The sequence below is a fragment of the Scomber scombrus genome, chromosome 17 (assembly GCF_963691925.1).
Source record: "Scomber scombrus chromosome 17, fScoSco1.1, whole genome shotgun sequence".
NCBI classification, from domain to species: Eukaryota; Metazoa; Chordata; class Actinopteri; order Scombriformes; family Scombridae; genus Scomber; species Scomber scombrus.
In genome coordinates, this window is record NC_084986.1 from 1,458,908 (window position 1) to 1,479,866 (window position 20,959).

Genomic DNA, 20,959 nt, shown 5'->3' on the forward strand with positions numbered 1-20,959 from the left:
GGAGGAGACAAGATGTTGTTTGTATGTATTGTTTGTTTGTGTTTGTGAGACAAAGGTTTTGAATTGTGAAAAAACCCTGAACATGTTAGGTGACTAAAAACAGAGAAAGTCTTATCAGGAGGATACTCTCTGCAGCTTTTTACAACCTCAATCTGCAGACTGGAGGCACCTATATGTGTCTGTGGGAGTGCTGCCATAAACAGGGATCAAACACAATCATTAGTGACATATATACATGATCACATAGTGCAACACAAAACAAAGTAATTCAATCAAAGCTGAACTACTAACTGGGCAAAGCAGGCAAATGCTTTTTAGTCTCACTGGTGAAGATCTCATTTCTAAATGATCTGGAATGATTTAATCTCTAGTTTCACTGCACAAAAGTTTCACCTACACTATCACCATGGTCCATTCAGAGCATTTGATCATATCATGACTTCAAATTGTATACTCTAATAAAGAGAAACAGAATGCATTATTCGACCTCATTCAGTAAAATCAACATCACATGAATAATTTACATGATTAAACTCAGATATATGACATATATAATATATAACGTACCGCTTTTCAATACATCATATCTTTACATTAAGTTCACAGGATTTGTACATTAACACAGACAATGGATTACATTTATGTGTGAGTGTGATAGCTGTTTGTAGACCTGGTAATACACGTTTTCCATTTCCTATATAAGTCCTAAACTCAAGAATGGTACTGGATTCTCTGAGACTGGGTTAAGATATATCTTCCACAGAAACTCTTCCAGTCTGTCTGCTCTCTGATGTTTGTCGGCCTCATGTCACATACACCTTCTCAGCTACTTGTATGTTTTAGGGTTTTTTTTAAATACAGGACTTGCAGTACACTGTTGTTTTGCCTCTGTTAAAAAAAATCTAACAATATAAGGCCTTCAGCATAGACACAAACAAATGGGGGGGAAATAATTACAGTGGACTTAGACTCTAATAATAATAATCACAATGCTGGTGTAACAGATATTTGCTGAGTCTCATGTGCCTACAACTGTATAAAAGAGACTGAGACACAATATTAATGTATGAGATCTGTGACAGAGAGCACACAGGCAGCATTAAAGTTAGTTACCTTTGTTTGGATCATTGAAAAAAGTAAAGACGGCTAATCGACTTTATGGCTCTAACTCAATATTTTATAGAGCATTGTCACTCTACCTTTCTTTTCTCTGACCTCCTTGTTTTAACTGTTAAGACATGATAACGTTAGCTTCAGTAGTTCTGGGCATGTTTCTACAAATCTTTGGTTTATTTTACAGTCCATCAAACCAACTGATTCACTGATTAACATACTTATCATATACTTAAAGACTGTGTAAAGTGAATTCAGACATTTTCTTCTAAACACATTAAATAAGTCATAAATGTATATCTAAAAAAGGTGTAAAAAGCATTTCAACCATTTAGATTTGAATTGTGGAGCTAGGCTTCTGTGTCTGGATTTAATGGGCGGGTCTGAAAATCACCATAAAACCCGCCCCTGCTGCTGTAGAAGTATAAATACATTCAGCGCACACTACTACTACAGTCTACAGGTAGCCAGTTAGCTGAACTAGCCGCCCAGCTAGCCGCTGAGCTAGCCAGCGAGCTACCCGCTGAGCTAGCCGCTGTGGGAGTGCCCGCAGAATTCGCTGAAGCCCCGCCCCCTACCAAGTGTCACCTGTCAATCAAAGTCACCACCTCTACCAGAAACATGGACGCTAGGTCTGAGAGCTTTCTGCTGTTAACTCAGCTGCTAGCTCGGCGGCTAACTCAGCTAACTGTAGTAGTAGTAGTGTGCGCTGAATGTATTTATAGCTACAGCAGGAGGGGGGGGGGGTTTATGCTAAACACCGCCAGTTTACGTAACGCAGCAGTGATTTTCAGACCCGCCCATTAAATCCTGAACACAGAGCCTAGCTCCATAATTCAAATCTAAATGATTGAAACCGTTTTTACACCTTTTTAGAAATACATTTATGACCTTTTAATGTGTTTAGAAGAAAATGTCTGAATTTACTTAACACGGTCTTTAAGTAGTGAGATGTCACATGTGTCACCTTGAAGTTAAGTTAGCCAACAACATAAGTTTCAGCAAGTGTGACAGTTTCAAATAATGATTAAAGATGTCAGAGAGACAACTTATGATAGTACTCCAGCTACTTGGTTTCAAAAGGGAAGAGTTCAAATGTTCCTACTAACGTGTCTTTGTGAATGGCAAGGTGTAAAACAGACAGATTTAACAACTGATTGTTACTGAAAACATCACTTTAAACCTGAAACACAACCAAACTCAAAAGTGGTAACGAGGGAACAAACCAACACTAATTAACGCAGGAAATTACAAACAGAGGTCCATTAATTTACTCAGGAAAGAAAACAAAGCAAACAGTAATTTGGTTTTATCCAGGCGGGGAGTTCCGGTCCTCTGAAATGAGGCCAACGCGGAAGTAACTTAAAACTACATTCTATCAAAAGGCCACCAGGGGGCGACCGTTTTGGTGTCAAAAGGACTTCCGTCTCTATACAAGTCAATGGAGAATTCACCAACTTCTCACTTGATTTCTAACCTCAGTAAACGTTTTCAAAATGTGTTTATGGTCTCAATCGCTAGTTTAAAGCCTTCTTCAATGCAGTATGATGTTCATTTGGGACATTTTGGCCTCCCTGATTTTATATGTGACGATAAAGCAGGGTATGCATTAGGGCGTGGCTACGTGGTGATTGACAGGTTGATTGATTCACAGGTTCAGGAGGGCGCCTCATGCTCCTCCTGATGCCCATATAAGTAGAATCTGTGTTTTTATTTTACCCAGCATGCACCTGAAATTTTCAAGATGGCGCTGCTCAGATCCGATACTATTGGCCTCCGAGCAGCAGTCCACAAACCAATGGGTGACGTCACGGATGCTACGTCCGTTTCTTATATACAGTCTATGGTTTTATACCAGACGAGCCCCCATTTGTAACAAGTTGGCTCCTTCTTGCAACAAAAAAAATAAAATTACTCAAATGTCACCTTGAGGGTTTTTATTAGGCCAAAATACAAACAGGAGGGTGTGTGAAAGCAAGAGTCAAAAATAATGAAAGAACGATAAGCTGCAGTGTCAGGTGTGGCATAGTACACATCTGTAATCACTTTTTCATAATATTCCTGAAATATTTCTCTACTCTAAAGTAATATCACATATGGTCACATACATCATCATTACCATCAGCCCACATACAGTACATATGATTACTTTGTTTTAAAATCATGCATTGTAAAACTTAAAGTAAAATTGCTGAGAAAACAGACTGGACAGGATCTTTGTATTTTTTTCTGTTCTGAAGCGTTAATGATAAAAAAAAACAACAATGTCAAATTAAGAAGTACAATAAAAAAAATCAAAATCAGAAATATATGTAACGTGTAAAAATCATGTTTGCAGTATTCATTCTGTCATGTTGTAATAAAAAGAAAAAATACACAAGTAATGTAGAAGAAGTAGAAGTTACAGCAAAGAGAAAAAACAATGACCATGTAAAAATGACAAGTGATGTACATGTAAAATGTGTCAAAAAGCCAAAGCTGCCCAACAAACATGGACTTACAAGACAATATTTACATCACCTGCAGAGGCAAGAAAAACTAAAGGAAAGCAGCCCATACATGTTAGATGTCAGACACATGACATCACATAGAAACATACGTTGATGTTAATGATTGAACACAAACTGAGCTGATGTCAAACAGACTGGGATGTCTGGTGGACATTTTCAGGAAAAACTTCACTTTAAGATCCTGATAAAATGGAATAACTAACAGCCACTAACAGCTGCTAGATGCTGCTCCAAGAAAACTTTACTCAAGTGAATATCAGAGTCAACACAGTTTTTACACATCAATTCAGTCCAGAGGAGATCATTTCACTACTTCTAATAGAAACTATATTCTGACATTAAAGCACAGTCAGTGATCCAAATGAAACCAGAGTGAAACCTCGTCCACCATCAACATTTAAACACAGGAAGCTGCTGTCACTTCCTGTTTCTATTGTTCACTGGTGAACAGAGTGAACAGTGATTTCAGCAGCTGTCTTCAGTCAGCAGTGTGACTGTTTGTCTCCACAGGAGGAGACTCTCACTCAGACAGAGGACACACAGACACTGAGGAACTAGGACAGACCCTAAACCCAGCATACAGAGGTTTAGTGAATGTGGTGTAGAAGGTGTGGAGGTGGATCAGTGTGTCAGACGAGACTCTGTAGAAGGACAGAGTGCCAGCAGGACAGTCCACATACACTGCTACTCTGTCAGAGACAGAGGAAGACGAGGAGGAGATGTATGTTACTGTCTTATTGTGACAGACAGAGTAATCATAATCATCATTAACAGAGCAGTACAGACTCCAGGACTGATCATTATATCCAAACAATCGGTCTTCACTGTGTCCTTTCCTTCTGATTCCTCTGTAAGTCACTGATACATTAACTCTTCCTCTCCACTCGACCTCCCAGTAACAGCGACCAGTCAGACCATTACTACACAGCAGCTGAGGACAGTCGTTAAATCTGTCTGGATGATCAGGATATGACTGATCCTCCTCCACACATGTCACCTTCCTGTTGTTGTCAGACAGTTTGAGGTTTCTGTTTACTGTGTTTGTGTCCAGTGTGAGTTCACAGAAATCTGATGAAGAGAAGAAGAAACAACACAGCAGCAGTTTATCATCTGACACACCTGATGGATTTATTCTCTGTTTAACTTCTGATCTGTTGTTCATTTCTATAAAGTTTCATGATGACACATTTTGTCAGTAATGTTTTAATGAATAAATACCACAAAGACCAACTTTGTATTTAAAGAGAAACTGACTGTGTGCTGTTTAGTCATGAATCAAATTCAATCCACACTTACACTTCTTCACACCAGGTTTTAACCTGTGCTCTCCACCATGGTCCACCCTGGAGGAAGAAACACAGTCAGAATATCTACAGAAGCTTCTTAACAGAATACAAAATTCAGTATGTAATGTGTAATTTACAAACTGTGAATAAAATTGACTTGACTTCAATATTATTATTATTTCATTTTATTTTTCACACACACACTTGTTAAATTCAGTCTTTGTATTTAACCCATCCTAAGTATTAGGAGCAGTGAAAGTAGCCACTGTGCAGGGTTAGGGTGGACACCAGCAGGAGAATTAACCTAACATACATGTTTTTGACAATGGGAAGAAACCCATGCAAGCGTGACTGGAAAGGCTCCAGCAGGGTGTCGAACCCAAAATCTTCTTCCTGTGAGGCAACAGTGCTAACATCAGTGCGACCAAGATTAACTTTGAATTTAAAGAATAAATTATCCTTCTTAGACAGTAATAGTTGAAAGGCTAAATAAGAAGAAACAAGTTAGAAAGTTCTAAATAAAGTTCATGATACAAGTGAACGTCTTTGTAATAAAGTGAATACATCAATAATAACAAAATAACAGATGGACTCTCCTCTGATGAGTTCAGGGACACCAGGAGATCATGAAAGTTTAACTAAACAATAAGTTTAGGTTGACTTACTAGCTTTTTCAAGAGGTTTCACTCACATCATATGATCTTCAAACTGTTAGGTCCATGATCAAAAATTAACTTCTATTTTCAGAATCAAAGCTGTTTACCTGAGAGTGTCCAGTCTCCAGTGTGGATCCTCCAGTCCAGCAGACAAAAATTTCTCTCCTGAGTCTCCTGGATGATTGTAGCTCAGGTCCAGCTCTCTCAGATGGGAGGGGTTGGAGCTCAGAGCTGAGGCCAGAGAAGCACAGCCTTCTGTTGTGATCAGACATCCTGAAAGACTGAAAATATAAAAAGTTGATAATACAATGTTTTTAATCATATAAATACCCGAATCCTAAATATGTGCAGAATAATTAACATTAATCTGAATGTAAAACAGCAACTATCAACTATATAAAGTGTATCAAAAGTCAGAACCAGCTTTATTTACATTGTTCAAGACAAGGGAATCATATATGATGTATCCTGACCTGAGAGTTTCCAGTGTACAGTGTGGACTCTCCAGTCCAGCAGAAAGCTGCTTCACTCCTGAATCCTGCAGGTTGTTGTTACTCAGGTCCAGATCTCTCAGACTAGAGGACTGGGAGCTGAGAACTGAGGACAGAGCTGCAAAGCTTCTCTCTGAGAGGTTACAGCTACTCAGTCTAAAGAATGATTAGTAAAGAACACAAAATGTTTTATTTATCATATTTAAAATTAAACATATTTAAAATTGTTCATATATCCAGTGATTCATCCACTTACAGAGCTTTGTTGGAGGCTTTGACAACTGGCAGCAGCCTCAGAAGAGCCTCCTCTGAAGCAGAGTATTTCTTCAGGTCAAACACGTCCAGATCTTTTTCTGATGACAGTAAGATGAAGCCCAGAGCTGACCACTGAGCAGGAGACAGTTTATCTGTGGAGAGACTTCCTGATCTAAGGGACAGTTGGATCTCCTCCACTAGAGAACGATCATTCAGTTCATTCAGACAGTGGAACAGATTGATGCTTCTCTCTGCAGACAGATTCTCACTGATCTTCTTCTTGATGTACTCGACTGTTTCCTGATTGGTCTGTGAGCTACTTCCTGTCTGTGTCAGCAGACCTCGTAGGAGAGTCTGATTGGTCTGCAGTGAAAGACCCAGGAGGAAGCGAAGGAACAAGTCCAGGTGTCCATTTGGACTCTTTAAGGCCTCGTCCACAGCACTCTGGTAGAAATGTGTCTGGGATGTTGTTTGTTCTTCTGCCAGCAGATTGACTCCAGACTTGATGAATGTCAGATGGACATGAAGAGCAGCCAGAAACTCCTGAACACTCAGATGGACGAAGCAGAACACCTTGTCCTGGTACAGCCCTCTCTCCTCTTTAAACACCTGTGTGAACACTCCTGAGTACACTGAGGCTGCTCTGATATCAATGCCACACTCTGTCAGGTCTGATTCATAGAAGATCAGGTTGCCTTTCTGCAGCTGCTCAAAAGCCAGTTTTCCCAGTGACTTAATCATCTTCCTGGTCTCTGGACTCCAATGTGGATCTGTCCCAGCTTTTCCATGATACTTGACCTCCTTCACTTTGGACTGAGCCACCACGAAGTGGATGTACATCTCAGTCAGGGTCTTGGGCAGCTCTCCTCCCTCTCTGCTTTTCAACACATCCTCCAGAACTGTAACAGTGATCCAGCAGAAGACTGGGATGTGGCACATGATGTGGAGGCTTCGTGATGTCTTGATGTGGGAGAAGATAGTGCTGGCCTGCTCCTCATCTCTGAATCTCTTCCTGAAGTACTCCTCCTTCTGTGGGTCAGTGAACCCTCTGACCTCTGTCACCATGCCGACACACTCAGGAGGGATCTGATTGGCTGCTGCAGGTCGTGTGGTTATCCAGAGGCGAGCAGAGGGAAGCAGTTTCCCCCTGATGAGGTTTGTCAGCAGCACATCCACTGAGGTGGACTCTGTAACATCAGTCAGGATCTCATTGTTGTGGAAGTCCAGAGGAAGTCGACACTCATCCAGACCGTCAAAGATGAACACAACCTGGAACTCTTCAAACCTGCAGATTCCTGCTTCTTTGGTTTCAGTAAAGAAGTGATGAACAAGTTCCACCAAGCTGTACTTTTTCTCTTTCAGCACATTCAGCTCTCTGAAAGTGAATGGAAATGTGAAGTGTATGTCCTGGTTTGCTTTTTCTTCAGCCCAGTCCAGAGTGAACTTCTGTGTTAAGACTGTTTTCCCAATGCCAGCCACTCCCTTTGTCATCACTGTTCTGATTGGTTGATCTCTTCCAGGTGAGGCTTTAAAGATATCTTCTTGTCTGATTGTTGTTTCTGGTCTGACTGGTTTCCTGGATGCTGTTTCAATCTGTCTGATCTCATGTTCATCATTGACCTCTGCAGTCCCTCCCTCTGTGATATAGAGCGGTGTGTAGATCTGATTCAGAAGGGTTGGGTTTCCTGCTTTAGCGATCCCCTCAAACAGACACTGGAACTTCTTCTGCAGGTTAGACTTGAGTTTATATCGACACCTGCCAGCACGAGTTCCTGAATGAACAAACAACAAATGAAATCAATCATATGATTCGACAGTAAATTTGTAGAATGTAAACATTAAACTGCAGATGTTTATATATTCCTCCACTATGAAATCTATTCAGCTCATCAGTTGATGACAAACAGTTTTCAGCTCAGAAGAATTCATAGATCTGATGCAGATGTGTGCATCATATTAATAGCAGAGTCTGAAATATAAACCTCTCCCATGTTGCCTCCATTGCCTTTCCATCATTTTAAATATGTTAAAATCCTCTTACTGCTCTGCAGACGCTCAGCCAGCTCCTCCTGCTTCATTCTCCTCAGGAAGTGCAGTGTGATCTTCAGAAATGCCTCTCTGCTGCTCCTCTTCTGCTCTTCCTCCTCACCGTCCAACACCTCCTCATCCTCACTCTGACTCTCTAAGCATCCCGGGTAATCTGGACTCAGAGCCTTTTGCATCTTCTTCAGCTCGTTCTTCACAAACCTGCTGATGTTCTCCTCCAGCAGCTGGAACAGAATCAAATGTAAATGTAACTGGTAGAAGTCAACATCAGATCATCAGTGACAGACTGAAAAGCTGCTGGTCTACAGAGTGCAGCATGGAGACTGTTAGGACCAGAATGGTAGTTTAGTATTTAGTCTGTGGCTGTTGTAGTTAGCAGTAGTAGCTGTGCTTTACATTTACACACCATAAATATGGAGTCCAGCTGTGTTTGATGCTGCTGGACAGACTGACCACTGAGAACCTCTGAGCTCTGCTGATGAACTCTGTGAAGAAAAGATGAAGTCTCAGAATAAATAATGACACTCAGTGTTAAAGGTGTTGTGTTCTATCACAGTGGATCCAGTTAAACACTCAGCTGTTCTGTCTGACCTCTGATCATCTGTCTCTGACTTTGTACCTCTGTTTAAACACTGTTATACACATAAAGTTTGTGGTTTCTAGATAAGTGTTTGAAGGAGGAGTGTGTGAGAGTGTATTCTTCTTATGAGAGTTGGATAATAACAGACAAACATTTTATATTCTGACCTCTGATCAGCAGACTGATGTTCATGTTTGAAGTGAATCGGTTTAGTCATAGACCAGTCACTCTTCATGGACACACAGCCAGATTCAGGAGAATCTGGTCTCTGCTGATGGATCCTGATGGAAACAGAGAAGAGATAAAACAAGTGTAACTACAGTGTTGATCCTGAAGATTGTGTGTTTTGTTGGACGACAGCTACGACACATCAGGTGTTTCTACATAAACCTGCAGTAAGAAACTGTTCCACACAGCTACAACAAACTGACATTGTTAGCTTGGTTAGCTTAGAGAGCACAGATGCATCTCTGATCTTCCCAGGACAGTCTGCTCAAACATGATCTCCTGCTATGAGACCTTTGACAGCAGGACAACATCAGGTCTCAGTGATGTTGGTGGAGACCAAGAAAAACCACACAACTGGTCGTCACTGAAAACAACCTGTAGTTAGTTTGAGTGACAGCTGCCATCTAGTTGCTGTAGTAACAGTGAGGTGGAGCAGTGGTGCAGTTCAGATGACGTATATATATGTGGACAGATGTCCTCATTCAGAGGAGGAGGGATGGATGGAGGCATTAACCCAATACTGGACTTTGTTTCCTGTTTCCAACAATGAGTTGAGACAGTTTTTCTAACCTTTAACCTTGTGGTTATTATTGTTACCATGGCGGCAAAGGTGGCCTTACTTTAAGGAAATAGTACATTTAACCCACAGTACATTTCTCTAACTTTAACAAAGTGATCAATTTAACATAAACCATTGTCTTTATAAGCTTAACCAGACCTTATCCACAGCGCTGTCACATCATAAAACATCATTATTGATTAACAGTGATGTGGAACAGACACATGATGATGTCATCCTGCTGATTACTACGTCATAGTTAAGACTTAAAAATAATTTGAAGTTTCAGAAAGCATTTTCCATTTTTACAACATGAGAGCAGTGTGCTGTTTTCTTCATCCCTCTCTCCTCTTTATCTGTCCTGTTTTTTAGCTGCTGTAGTAATTGTGATGGAATAAAATTTAGACATTTACACTGAGTAAACTCATATATTTAGATATAGACTAAGATTTGTGACTTTGTGCCGAGATTTGATTTGTGTGACGTGTTTTAAATGTTTTGTGGTGTGAGTTGGAATATGCTGCTGCTCCTGAGAACATACAAAGGTTTAGATGATGGATGGATGCTGAGATCTGTGAATGTGTCACATGATTTGAAGAACTGTGCTAAGTTTAAATGTTCTTACAGTCTCTGAAACCAGAATCTCAACTGTTTGGGGGTTTTAACTCTGGGTTTGATATTTGTACTGAGATCTGCAAATGTGACACTAATTAATAATAAAGAGTCAATAGTGAAGAATCAATGAAGTGATCACAACAAAGACATCGCACCTCTTCTCAGGAGAAATGGAGAGAAACAGATAAAACATTTTATATTCTGACCTCTGATCAGCAGACTGATGTTCATGTTTGAAGTGAATCGGTTTAGTCATAGACCAGTCACTCTTCATGGACACACAGCCAGATTCAGGAGAATCTGGTCTCTGCTGATGGATCCTGATGGAAACAGAGAAGAGATAAAACAAGTGTAACTATAGTGTTGATCCTGAAGATTGTGTGTTTTGTTGGACGACAGCTACGACACATCAGGTGTTTCTACATAAACCTGCAGTAAGAAACTGATCCACACAGCTACAACAAACTGACATTGTTAGCTTGGCTAACTAGCTTAGAGAGCACAGATGCATCTCTGATCTTCCCAGGACAGTCTGCTCAAACATGATCTCCTGCTATGAGACCTTTGACAGCAGGACAACATCAGGTCTCAGTGATGTTGGTGGAGACCAAGAAAAACCACACAGCTGTCACTGAAAACAACCTGTAGTTAGTTTGAGTGACAGCTGCCATCTAGTTGCTGTAGTAACAGTGAGGTGGAGCAGTGGTGCAGTTCAGATGACGTATATATATGTGGACAGATGTCCTCATTCAGAGGAGGAGGGATGGATGGAGGCATTAACCCAATACTGGACTTTGTTTCCTGTTTCCAACAATGAGTTGAGACAGTTTTTCTAACCTTTAACCTTGTGGTTATTATTGTTACCATGGCGGCAAAGGTGGCCTTACTTTAAGGAAATAGTACATTTAACCCACAGTACATTTCTCTAACTTTAACAAAGTGATCAATTTAACATAAACCATTGTCTTTATAAGCTTAACCAGACCTTATCCACAGCGCTGTCACATCATAAAACATCATTATTGATTAACAGTGATGTGGAACAGACACATGATGATGTCATCCTGCTGATTACTACGTCATAGTTAAGACTTAAAAATAATTTGAAGTTTCAGAAAGCATTTTCCATTTTTCCATTTTCACAACATGAGAGCAGTGTGCTGTTTTCTTCATCCCTCTCTCCTCTTTATCTGTCCTGTTTTTTAGCTGCTGTAGTAATTGTGATGGAATAAAATTTAGACATTTACACTGAGTAAACTCATATATTTAGATATAGACTAAGATTTGTGACTTTGTGCCGAGATTTGATTTGTGTGACGTGTTTTAAATGTTTTGTGGTGTGAGTTGGAATATGCTGCTGCTCCTGAGAACATACAAAGGTTTAGATGATGGATGCTGAGATCTGTGAATGTGTCACATGATTTGAAGAACTGTGCTAAGTTTAAATGTTCTTACAGTCTCTGAAACCAGAATCTCAACTGTTTGGGGGTTTTAACTCTGGGTTTGATATTTGTACTGAGATCTGCAAATGTGACACTAATTAATAATAAAGAGTCAATAGTGAAGAATCAATGAAGTGATCACAACAAAGACATCGCACCTCTTCTCAGGAGAAATGGAGAGAAACAGACAAAAGCATTTTATATTCTGACCTCTGATCAGCAGACCGATGTTCACGTTTAAAGAAAATAATCTCGTCCAGAGACAAGTCACTCTTCATGGACTCACAGGTGAGTTCAGGTCCAGGTCCATCAGAGTCTGGTCTGTGCTGCTTCTTTGTCCTTCAACACAACACACACAGAGCTTTGAGTGTGAATAATGATGGTGGAGTGATGTGAGTGGAGAACAGTGATGGACAGTTAGAGATCCTCATCTCACCTCTGAGCTTTGGTCTGGCTGTCATGTTCCCCACACAGAGAGCTTTTAGAGGGAGGGACTCCCTCCTCTCTGTCCTCACTCTGATCCATAGCAGAGAAACACCTTCACACAAACACAACAACATGCTCATTCATTACAACCAGCTGCACATCACACACACACACACACACACACACACACACACACACACACACACACACACACACACTGCTGTCTCTCACACTGTCATTATTTATTCTACCACCAGATGGCGCCACAGTTAGTCATTACTGGAATATTTCCACTGTGGATACATGTTGAAGAAACTGCATTAACTAGATTCCTTTTCATACAGTTGTATTTGTGTCCACTACAGAGCTCATATGCAGCAAGTTATAGTTCACTTGTGTTTAAAAACTGATGACATGCAAATATGTTCATCCAGCTGTGTGTCATAAAGAAGAAAATACTCACCAGGTGAATTCAGATCCAGATGTGGTCACAGAGTGGTTCTACCTTCACCTGTAGAGGAAACACAGAGAGAAGCTGCAGCTGATTCTCCTTCATCAGTCCTTCATCATCAATCTGAGGATGCTGTCACACTTTCATAACTTCACAGTCAAAGTCCAAAAGCATCAAGATGATATTAAAGCAGTGAAGCTTGCAGCAGAGTTCAGCTCCAAACACACAGGAGGAACCTGCCAAGACTCTCTGTGAGGACATGAAACAATCTGACAGATTTCACTGGAAACTCATGTTCATCTGTCCACAAACTAATGTCACTGTTGTCTGTCTGATGGAAACAGAACCCCAAAGAACTGAACACACACTGAAGAAATGTCTTTCAGAGTTTTCACATCAACAGTTCACACTATGTTATTAAAATAAGGCTGTAACTTTGTATAAAACTATAATGCAAACATTTTTGCAGGATGAGTCAAATCTGTTGTATTTGGAGGAGTGAGGGACTGTTTGATAACAGACATGATTTGATCTCTTTATGATCATCATCTATTATCCTGCATCCTGATGTTTGAAGAGATTAAATCCAACAGTGAATTTATCCAATAAGTGTTATTGTGTGTGTCTCACAGTATGATGGAGCTAATGACTTTCTGCTGTACAACTTCACTGCTGTTCAGAATTATTCAACTAAAATTACTGTCACTACTACTAAAAGTTAAGTGTACACACTGAACCAAGAAACTGAGCATGCTCAGTGACGTGTGCACAGATAAAAGGAGACTACCTTTGTTCATGTGAATGAATATAATGTGGATGTTGTTTGTTATATTACACATCAGGCTGTTCCACAAACAGCACATGTTAGCAGTTATGCTTCATGTTAACTACACAGGCTGTTTCTGGACATTTTGGTGTCCTCAGCGAGACGTTCCCTGGTGTCCCTGAGGGGATTGATCTTTTTCTCAAATGATTTTATTCATAATTCTTTATTATTTTCAATGTAAATGTATTGAGCTTCTGTTCTGTGTGATCACCATCATCTGTATATTAGTACCTTTACATGCACCCTATGCCCAGCTATGATATGTAACATAAGCAGGATATGAATATCCCTGTATGATTCTAACATGATCCTGGTTACTGACTGACTCTTCCACGTCACACAGTCTCTGTTTGTTCTGTGCAGCTGTAGGTATCTGACTACACTTGGCTGTCCTCACCTTGTTTTATGATCAAATGTTTATTTCAAATCAAATTTTTCCTTCATTAGAAAACTTACTGTGTACAGTTTAGGCAGCAAGTCATTCAAACAATACATATATTTTATAGCTGAATACTGAGCATTCAAATAATATAGAACTATAATTGTGCTTGTTTCCTATAATATTTTGTGTCTTGTAGTATCTTCTGTAATATCCACAGGATGTTAGTGTGAATCTGTGGTGCTGGTCTATACAGGATTTAGACAGTGATCCTTAACCTCAGCGTTCATGAAGGACTCAAGTTTTCAACCAACAGCAGCTCTTTAGAGGTTCACCTGCAAAATGTCACTGAAATGAACACAAAACAATGCTTGTCTGCATCGCTCACTGCTCTCAGATCATATAGAGTTAGGTTAGTTTAGGTTACTTTATTGGTCTCCACCAGGGAGAAATTTGTCTCGGAGACAGGGAAAAAGTTGCAGCACATAGATGACATACAATAAAAAAACAACATGCAGTACGAAACGTACATCAGGTAAAAAGACAGTGGTGGAATAAACAGACTGACACTGGATTATCCTACACATATACTGCTATAAATGTACATCCATACCACCTCCCAACCCTCCATCATAGCATTCACATAAGCATTCACATCACCTCACTCTCACCACATCACCATGTCAACCTACCAAAACAATCATTCTGTCATAAATATAGATTCAGTCACACATGCCAGCACTCTTTCACAAACAATCATTGATCCATTCACTCGCATACATCCATACACTATCTGGAGTCATAAATATATATTCATTTTCATGTACAAAACCATCACATGCATTCATTTCTGGCTGTTAAGAAGCTTGATTGGTACAGGAACAAAGGAATGTTTGTATTGATTGTGCCTGCACAAAGTCAGTCTGTGTCTCTTCCAAGAATTCAGAAGAGTATATTCACAGTTCAACACATGAGCACTGTCTGATAAAATGGCATTTGCCTGTCTGATAGTCGCCTGCTCAAAAGGTCCTGTGGATTAAGGGGGGGCATTATTCCCATAATCTTGGCCGCAGTTCTAACTAGGCTTGAAATCTCCGCTCTGGGTTTAACTGTTAAATTACCAAACCAACTGGTGATACCATAACGGAGGACTGACTCAATTGTCGCTCTGTAAAAAATTAACATAATATTTTTACAGACTCCAAATACTCTGAGCCTACGTAAAAAATGAAGACGCTGGTGGATTCTGGCACACACATTGGCCACCTATGTGCGCCAGCTCAGGTCACTGTCAACATATACTCCTAAGTACTTAAAGGTTTTCACCTGTTTGATATCTTGGCCATGGATGGCCACAGGGCTTTGGTCACCAACTGATCTAGGATCAAGCAGCATCTCTACAGATTTAGTTGTATTGATATGCGGCAGATGCACATCACACCAGTTGACGAACTTGTCAAACGCAGTTCGGTGAACACTTAAATTAATATTTTTGGTGAGCAGGCTAAGAATGACCGTGTCATCAGAAAAATTTACTATAAATTGGTTTGGCTCAGAACTATGAGGGGCCGTACAAGCCATATTTCATTCTGGCCCTCTCACACATACATTCTCCTTTCACATACATATATTTTCACTCACACATACATATATTTTCCTTTTACATACATATATTACTTATAGTATGAAAATGTATAAATGTGAGAGTGAAAATATATGTATGTGTGAGGAGAATGTTTGTGTGTGAAAGGGCCAGAATGAAATATGGCTTGTATGGCCCCTCATACAGAACTGACATATTCGTTCAGTATACTAATATGATGTATTTCTGATTGACTGTCACATTGCTGTCTCTTCAGAGTTTTAGAGGAGCTCAGAGGACCATTTTTGAAACATGTCATTACAGGAACAAACATCTGGATTTATAGATTTATAGACTGGGCATCTGGCATTCATTATAAAATATTTCCTCCTCCTCTTTGGTGTCTTCCAGCTGCTAAACAACCAGCTTGTCTTTGTCTAAAAACAGTCCTGACTGTACATGTCACACTCAGGACGATGACGGCTTTCAAACAATCATTTACTTAATTCATATAAAGTCTCTGATGCTATAAAAATAAATATCACTGTAGATAAAAAAAAAGTTCAGTTATATTTATGATATCAATCTTATCATGTCATGTTTCTGCCCTTTAGTCAGTGTTGGACAATAAGGATGTTATATCAGAAGGTTATATGGTTGAATGATCAGAACTTTGAACCTTGATATTAAACATGTGTAAACATGATGTTCATGTAAAATGTGTGAAACTAAACAGTAAATGCAGAGCTACAGTAGAAACATGTTGCTGCTGCTCTCAGCTGGTTAAATAACTGAATATCATCAATGAAAAGATGATTTCAGTATTTCTGAGACTAAAACATTGTCAGAGATCTCTGACTGTAACATATTTATGACTTTTTGTTACAGTTCATCAGTAAGCAGGCTGCATTGTGCTGGACGGTGGACAGTGAATGTCCCTCACTGACTGAGTGACACTGCTGATTAAAATGTGCAGCAGTTTAAAGGTGATGAAGGAGGAGACTCCATACTGTCTCCTAACTTCTCTAACAAGGACATTAATGCAACACAAGAAAAGCTTTTAGAAAAGCAAACTGACAAGTTTGAAAAAGTTTGAGTTGTTTTATATAAACAACATAGTTCTCTGTTACTGAGCAGCACTCAACAGAACTGTTTTATTTTTTAAAAGATTTTTTCCGGCATAGACACCTTTAGTACAAGTAGAGAGACAGGAAATCACAGGAGAGAGAGGGGTGTGACATGCAGCAAATGTCTTCTGGCCGGGACTGGAACCAGGGTCTGCTGCGTATGTGGCATATGCCCTAACCACTCGACAACCTGCGTGCCAGAACTGTCTTATTTTTATCATTTCATTTAGCTAACATGTAAAAATCAATGTGATTGTACCTTAACTCCCAGTGAAATCCCCAATACACCAATCACATGAGTCCGATTGATGAACACAGTTCACCTTCATATTCGGGTAAATCTTTAATTTTAATAAATAAGGACAGGCACTCTGACTACTCTGAGGTCAGGGACTAAGAACCAAACATTGAAAACAGTCTCAAAAATGGATCTGAGAGATATTAACATTACAGGATGAACAGTGAAGGTTTGAATTCGAGCACTGAAATCAAAATGGCGGATGTGACTACAAGATTTGAACAGAGACGACGGTTAATGGCGTCTGTTGGCTGAACATGTGACTCTAAAAATAAGATAACTCCGTAACCGAATCATCTGCTCACCATGTGTTTATTCAGACTAGGTTATTAAAAGACGATAAAAGCACCAAACAAGAAAAGATCTCAGTGATCCTGATGAGAAAGTGAAGCTTGCTTTTATTTCCACAGAGACGTGATGTATGAACGTCCTTATTAGAAGCTCACGCTCTGATTTCAATGAATAAAATTCAAACTCACAGTCTCACACATGATGGAGAGCTAACACTCATCAGTTTATCATGATAAACACAACTACAACACAGCAGCAACACTTTCAGTGTTTCTTCAGTTTAGTGAAGGGATCATTGCATGTGTAGAACATCGTCTCAATCAGAAATATAAAGAGCAGAAACTTCCCAGACTCACTGAACCATTTATAGAAACATCACATGACTTTATTTCACATGGAAACATTTTAAAACTTTGACATGTGAGATAAAGATGTTTTATTTCAGCTTTTCTTATTTCTTCTGTAGTTTAGTTCATTCCATCAATGCATCAACCAATGAACATAAGTCATCAGTATAACTTCCATCTGTACTGTTATCAGATCATTTTAACAGCTGCTGACACAAACATGATGAAACTGTTGGTTACGTTACCTTTAGATGCTGAAAATCATCTGAATCAAGCTGATGAGTGAAGGTGAAATGAATCAGCAGCTTCAAGCAAGAAACCAACCAGAAGAAGAACAAACATGGAACTGACAGCAGGAGCTTTTTAAGGTCTCAACTCTCTGTATTCATCTGTAACCTGAAGTCTTCTTTAAGGGAATCTGAACACAGAACAGCAGCTCTGAACTCTGGAACGAAAAACCCGGAACAAAAGTCAAACATTAACAGACATTATACATCTTTATCAGCTGGATCATAAAGTCTGATGTTTGTTAAAGTTTGGTCTCTGTGATATGTGCAAAACATGACAAATAAATAGTTCTTTGTGTCTTCATTATTATGATTCATTATTATATCATGTGTCCTCATACACACTGCAGACAAACATTAAACTCTATTTAAGCAGGAAAACCTCATTGAAATGAAAAAGCTTTTTTAAGAGAGTCCTGGCTCAGAGTGGCAGCAACACAGATGATTACAGACAAACATAAAACAAATATGCAGTATGTCTCAAAAATACATCACAATAATAGAGTGAAAACACTGCAGTAGTCATATCAAATATTACATCTTGAAGAAAACCAGCAACTGTCTGGATAAACACGAGTGAAATAAAATGAATGAATGTGCTGCCTGTATAATAAATACTGTTCATACTACTATATATTGTAAATACTGTGAGCGTGCAGTACACTCTACAGCTGCAATGAGTAGTTGATTTGATTAGTTGCAACTACTTAAGATTAATTTTTATTATGAAGCTTTTCTGGTTTCTTACTCTGACAGTAAACTGAATATTTTTGGGTTGGCTAAAAAAAATACATGAGATCAGCTGTGTTTGAGCCATTGTAATTTGATTTATATTATATTAAGGTATTGTTTGATTAATTACCTTGATGGATGCAAGAGTCCTCCCCTAATTATTTTTGATATTATTTATGCACATGTGTGGTTGAAGGTCTCCCCCTGCTGTCCATACTAAGTATTGCATCTGTGTTAAAGAGGTGAGCATGACAGATCCTGTGTGTAATAGGTGTGGAAGCGTAGGACCCAATAGCAGCACAGAACCAGGGAGCAGTTTTAATTGATCTTTATTATATAGTCCACAAGGTAAGAGAACAGGCAAGCAGGATGTGTAGGGGGACAGGCTGGGCTAAGGGTCACTGAAGACAGTTACAGCAGGTAAGACAATGCCAGTAGCACTCACGGACATGAGGTTGACCAAGCTGGAGTTTTCTGGGCTCTCCTGACAGGACCGAAGCCAGAGGACAGGAACAGGCACAGGTAAACAGGAACAGGTGATACTCAAAGTCAGGAACAGAAGGCTGGTGCATTTACCAGGGAAAACACGAGGAGAGGAGGTCAAAACTAAGCAGGGTCGAAACCAGGGAATCAGTCCGTGAATCAGTGCTGGAAGGTCTGGCATGTAGATGAAGCAAATGCAAATGACGATCTGGCCAAAAGTGAGTGGACAACAGGAGTATATATACTGGCTTGATACTGATGAGCTGCAGCTGAGTGAACAGGTGAACAGAGTTAACTGATGGTAAAATAAAATAACAAATAAAAAGTCAAAATTCTCTGATTCAGCTTCTTAAATATGAATATTTTCTGGTTTCTTTAGTCTCTGTGACAGTGAACTGAATATCTTTAGGTTGACTAAAAACAAAGATGATTGATGGATGTAAGAGTATTCACCTAATTATTTTGATATTATTTATGCATATGTGTGGTTGAAGGTCTCCCCCTGCTGTCCATTAATAAGTATTGCATCTGTGGTAAAGAAGTGGGATTGATAGATCGTATGAATGACAGGTGGGTTGAACTCATGATGAGAAGAGGAGATCTGTGATGTCTTTTGAACACACAGCAAGCTCTTTTGTTTGTTTTTGTAAGGAGAAAGTTTTATTATTGAACGCAGCATTATGAAAATAAATGGATGTGATGCAACATAACAGAGATGATTGTGATTGTTTGAAACAAAGCGTGGTGAGTCAGAAACCACTGACAGAGACAAGTGTCTGTAATTCTTGAAAATACACTGAGAAGACACTACAAGCTCAAACTCTGATCAACCAAACAACTAATCAATTAATGGAAAATATAATAAGAATAATCATTAGTTGCATTCTGACATAATACAGTGCTGAGTGCATAAATACAGGACAGATTTAGAGACGTAAAATGAAAAAATATGACAAGAACTAGACAATACCCAACAAAACCCTACAATAAGAACATAGAAATAAAAATCAAACAATAAGAGTATAAAAATCACCATGGTAACCAAATAAATATCATATTAATGCCAGTTACTGCTGCTTGGGTCGGTCATTCATATAAATAAATATTAATAATAGCTGTAAATAAAAGATGTTTCAAAATAAACATAGATAAATAATGTAGTAGTATATACAGTAAACACACACAGGAAACAGTGAGGGTGTGATGTGTGAAGGTTTACACAGCAGAGGTAAAGGTAGCGTATGTAGTCTTGCAGAGATCTTTTTATCTTTAAATATCAGAGTGAAGTGTGTGAGGTAGATGTGATGTGGAGTTGGTGTGGGTGGAGTTATTGTCTTCACCAGCAGAGGGGGCAGGTTGTTATTTAACCCTCACATACTGTTCATATTTGGGCATTTCTCAGTATCCGTTCATTGTTAGTCTCTATACATAATTTTGGAACCACAAATCATTGATGTATACCCCATCATACCCCATTTTATGCTTTTTTCAATGAATGATGAATAAACAGTATTTTTTAATGGTGGTTTCAGAATTTTTGAAAATCAGTATGTAAAGGTTTAGGTATGATTATATGTGACTGTGAGTGAGTGAGCACTGTATATGTTAGCATGCTAATAGGGTTACTAACACTGGCAGGTACAACTGATCAATGGGGCCCAATGACAATTAAAGTGGTCACCTTGTTTGTTTGATATTTCTTTGAGTCTTTATGTGATGTGTTCAGATCAGAGGTGAAGCCACCAACAGTCTGTTTTTACAGCACAATTTACTCATTATTCATTTTATACTGACTGAGTTGTATTTTAGTGTCAGTTGTGTTAATAGTTGACATTGATGGTAACAGCTTGTCTTTTTCCCAGTTTTGGGTTGAATGGAGAGTTTTTATCATCAGTGTTTAACAGAGTCTTGCAGGTTTTTGAGGTTTTTTGGTGAAAGGTTCATTGTTT

General features: G+C 39.2%; 1 protein-coding gene across 1 annotated transcript; it reads right to left on the bottom strand.

Moving 5' to 3' along the window:
- Positions 1 to 3,611: 3,611 nt before the first annotated feature.
- On the bottom strand, positions 3,612 to 12,707 carry LOC133997996 (NLR family CARD domain-containing protein 3-like). Its single transcript, XM_062437735.1, has 12 exons — positions 12,671 to 12,707; positions 12,226 to 12,319; positions 11,992 to 12,113; positions 10,546 to 10,659; positions 9,086 to 9,218; positions 8,764 to 8,838; positions 8,353 to 8,581; positions 6,313 to 8,083; positions 6,039 to 6,212; positions 5,673 to 5,846; positions 4,920 to 4,966; positions 3,612 to 4,691 (listed from the first exon to the last, which is right to left on the bottom strand). Exons 2-12 carry the CDS (start codon positions 12,304 to 12,306, stop codon positions 4,144 to 4,146), a joined length of 3,468 nt encoding a protein of 1,155 aa, XP_062293719.1. The 5' UTR covers positions 12,307 to 12,319; positions 12,671 to 12,707; the 3' UTR covers positions 3,612 to 4,143.
- Positions 12,708 to 20,959: the final 8,252 nt, after the last annotated feature.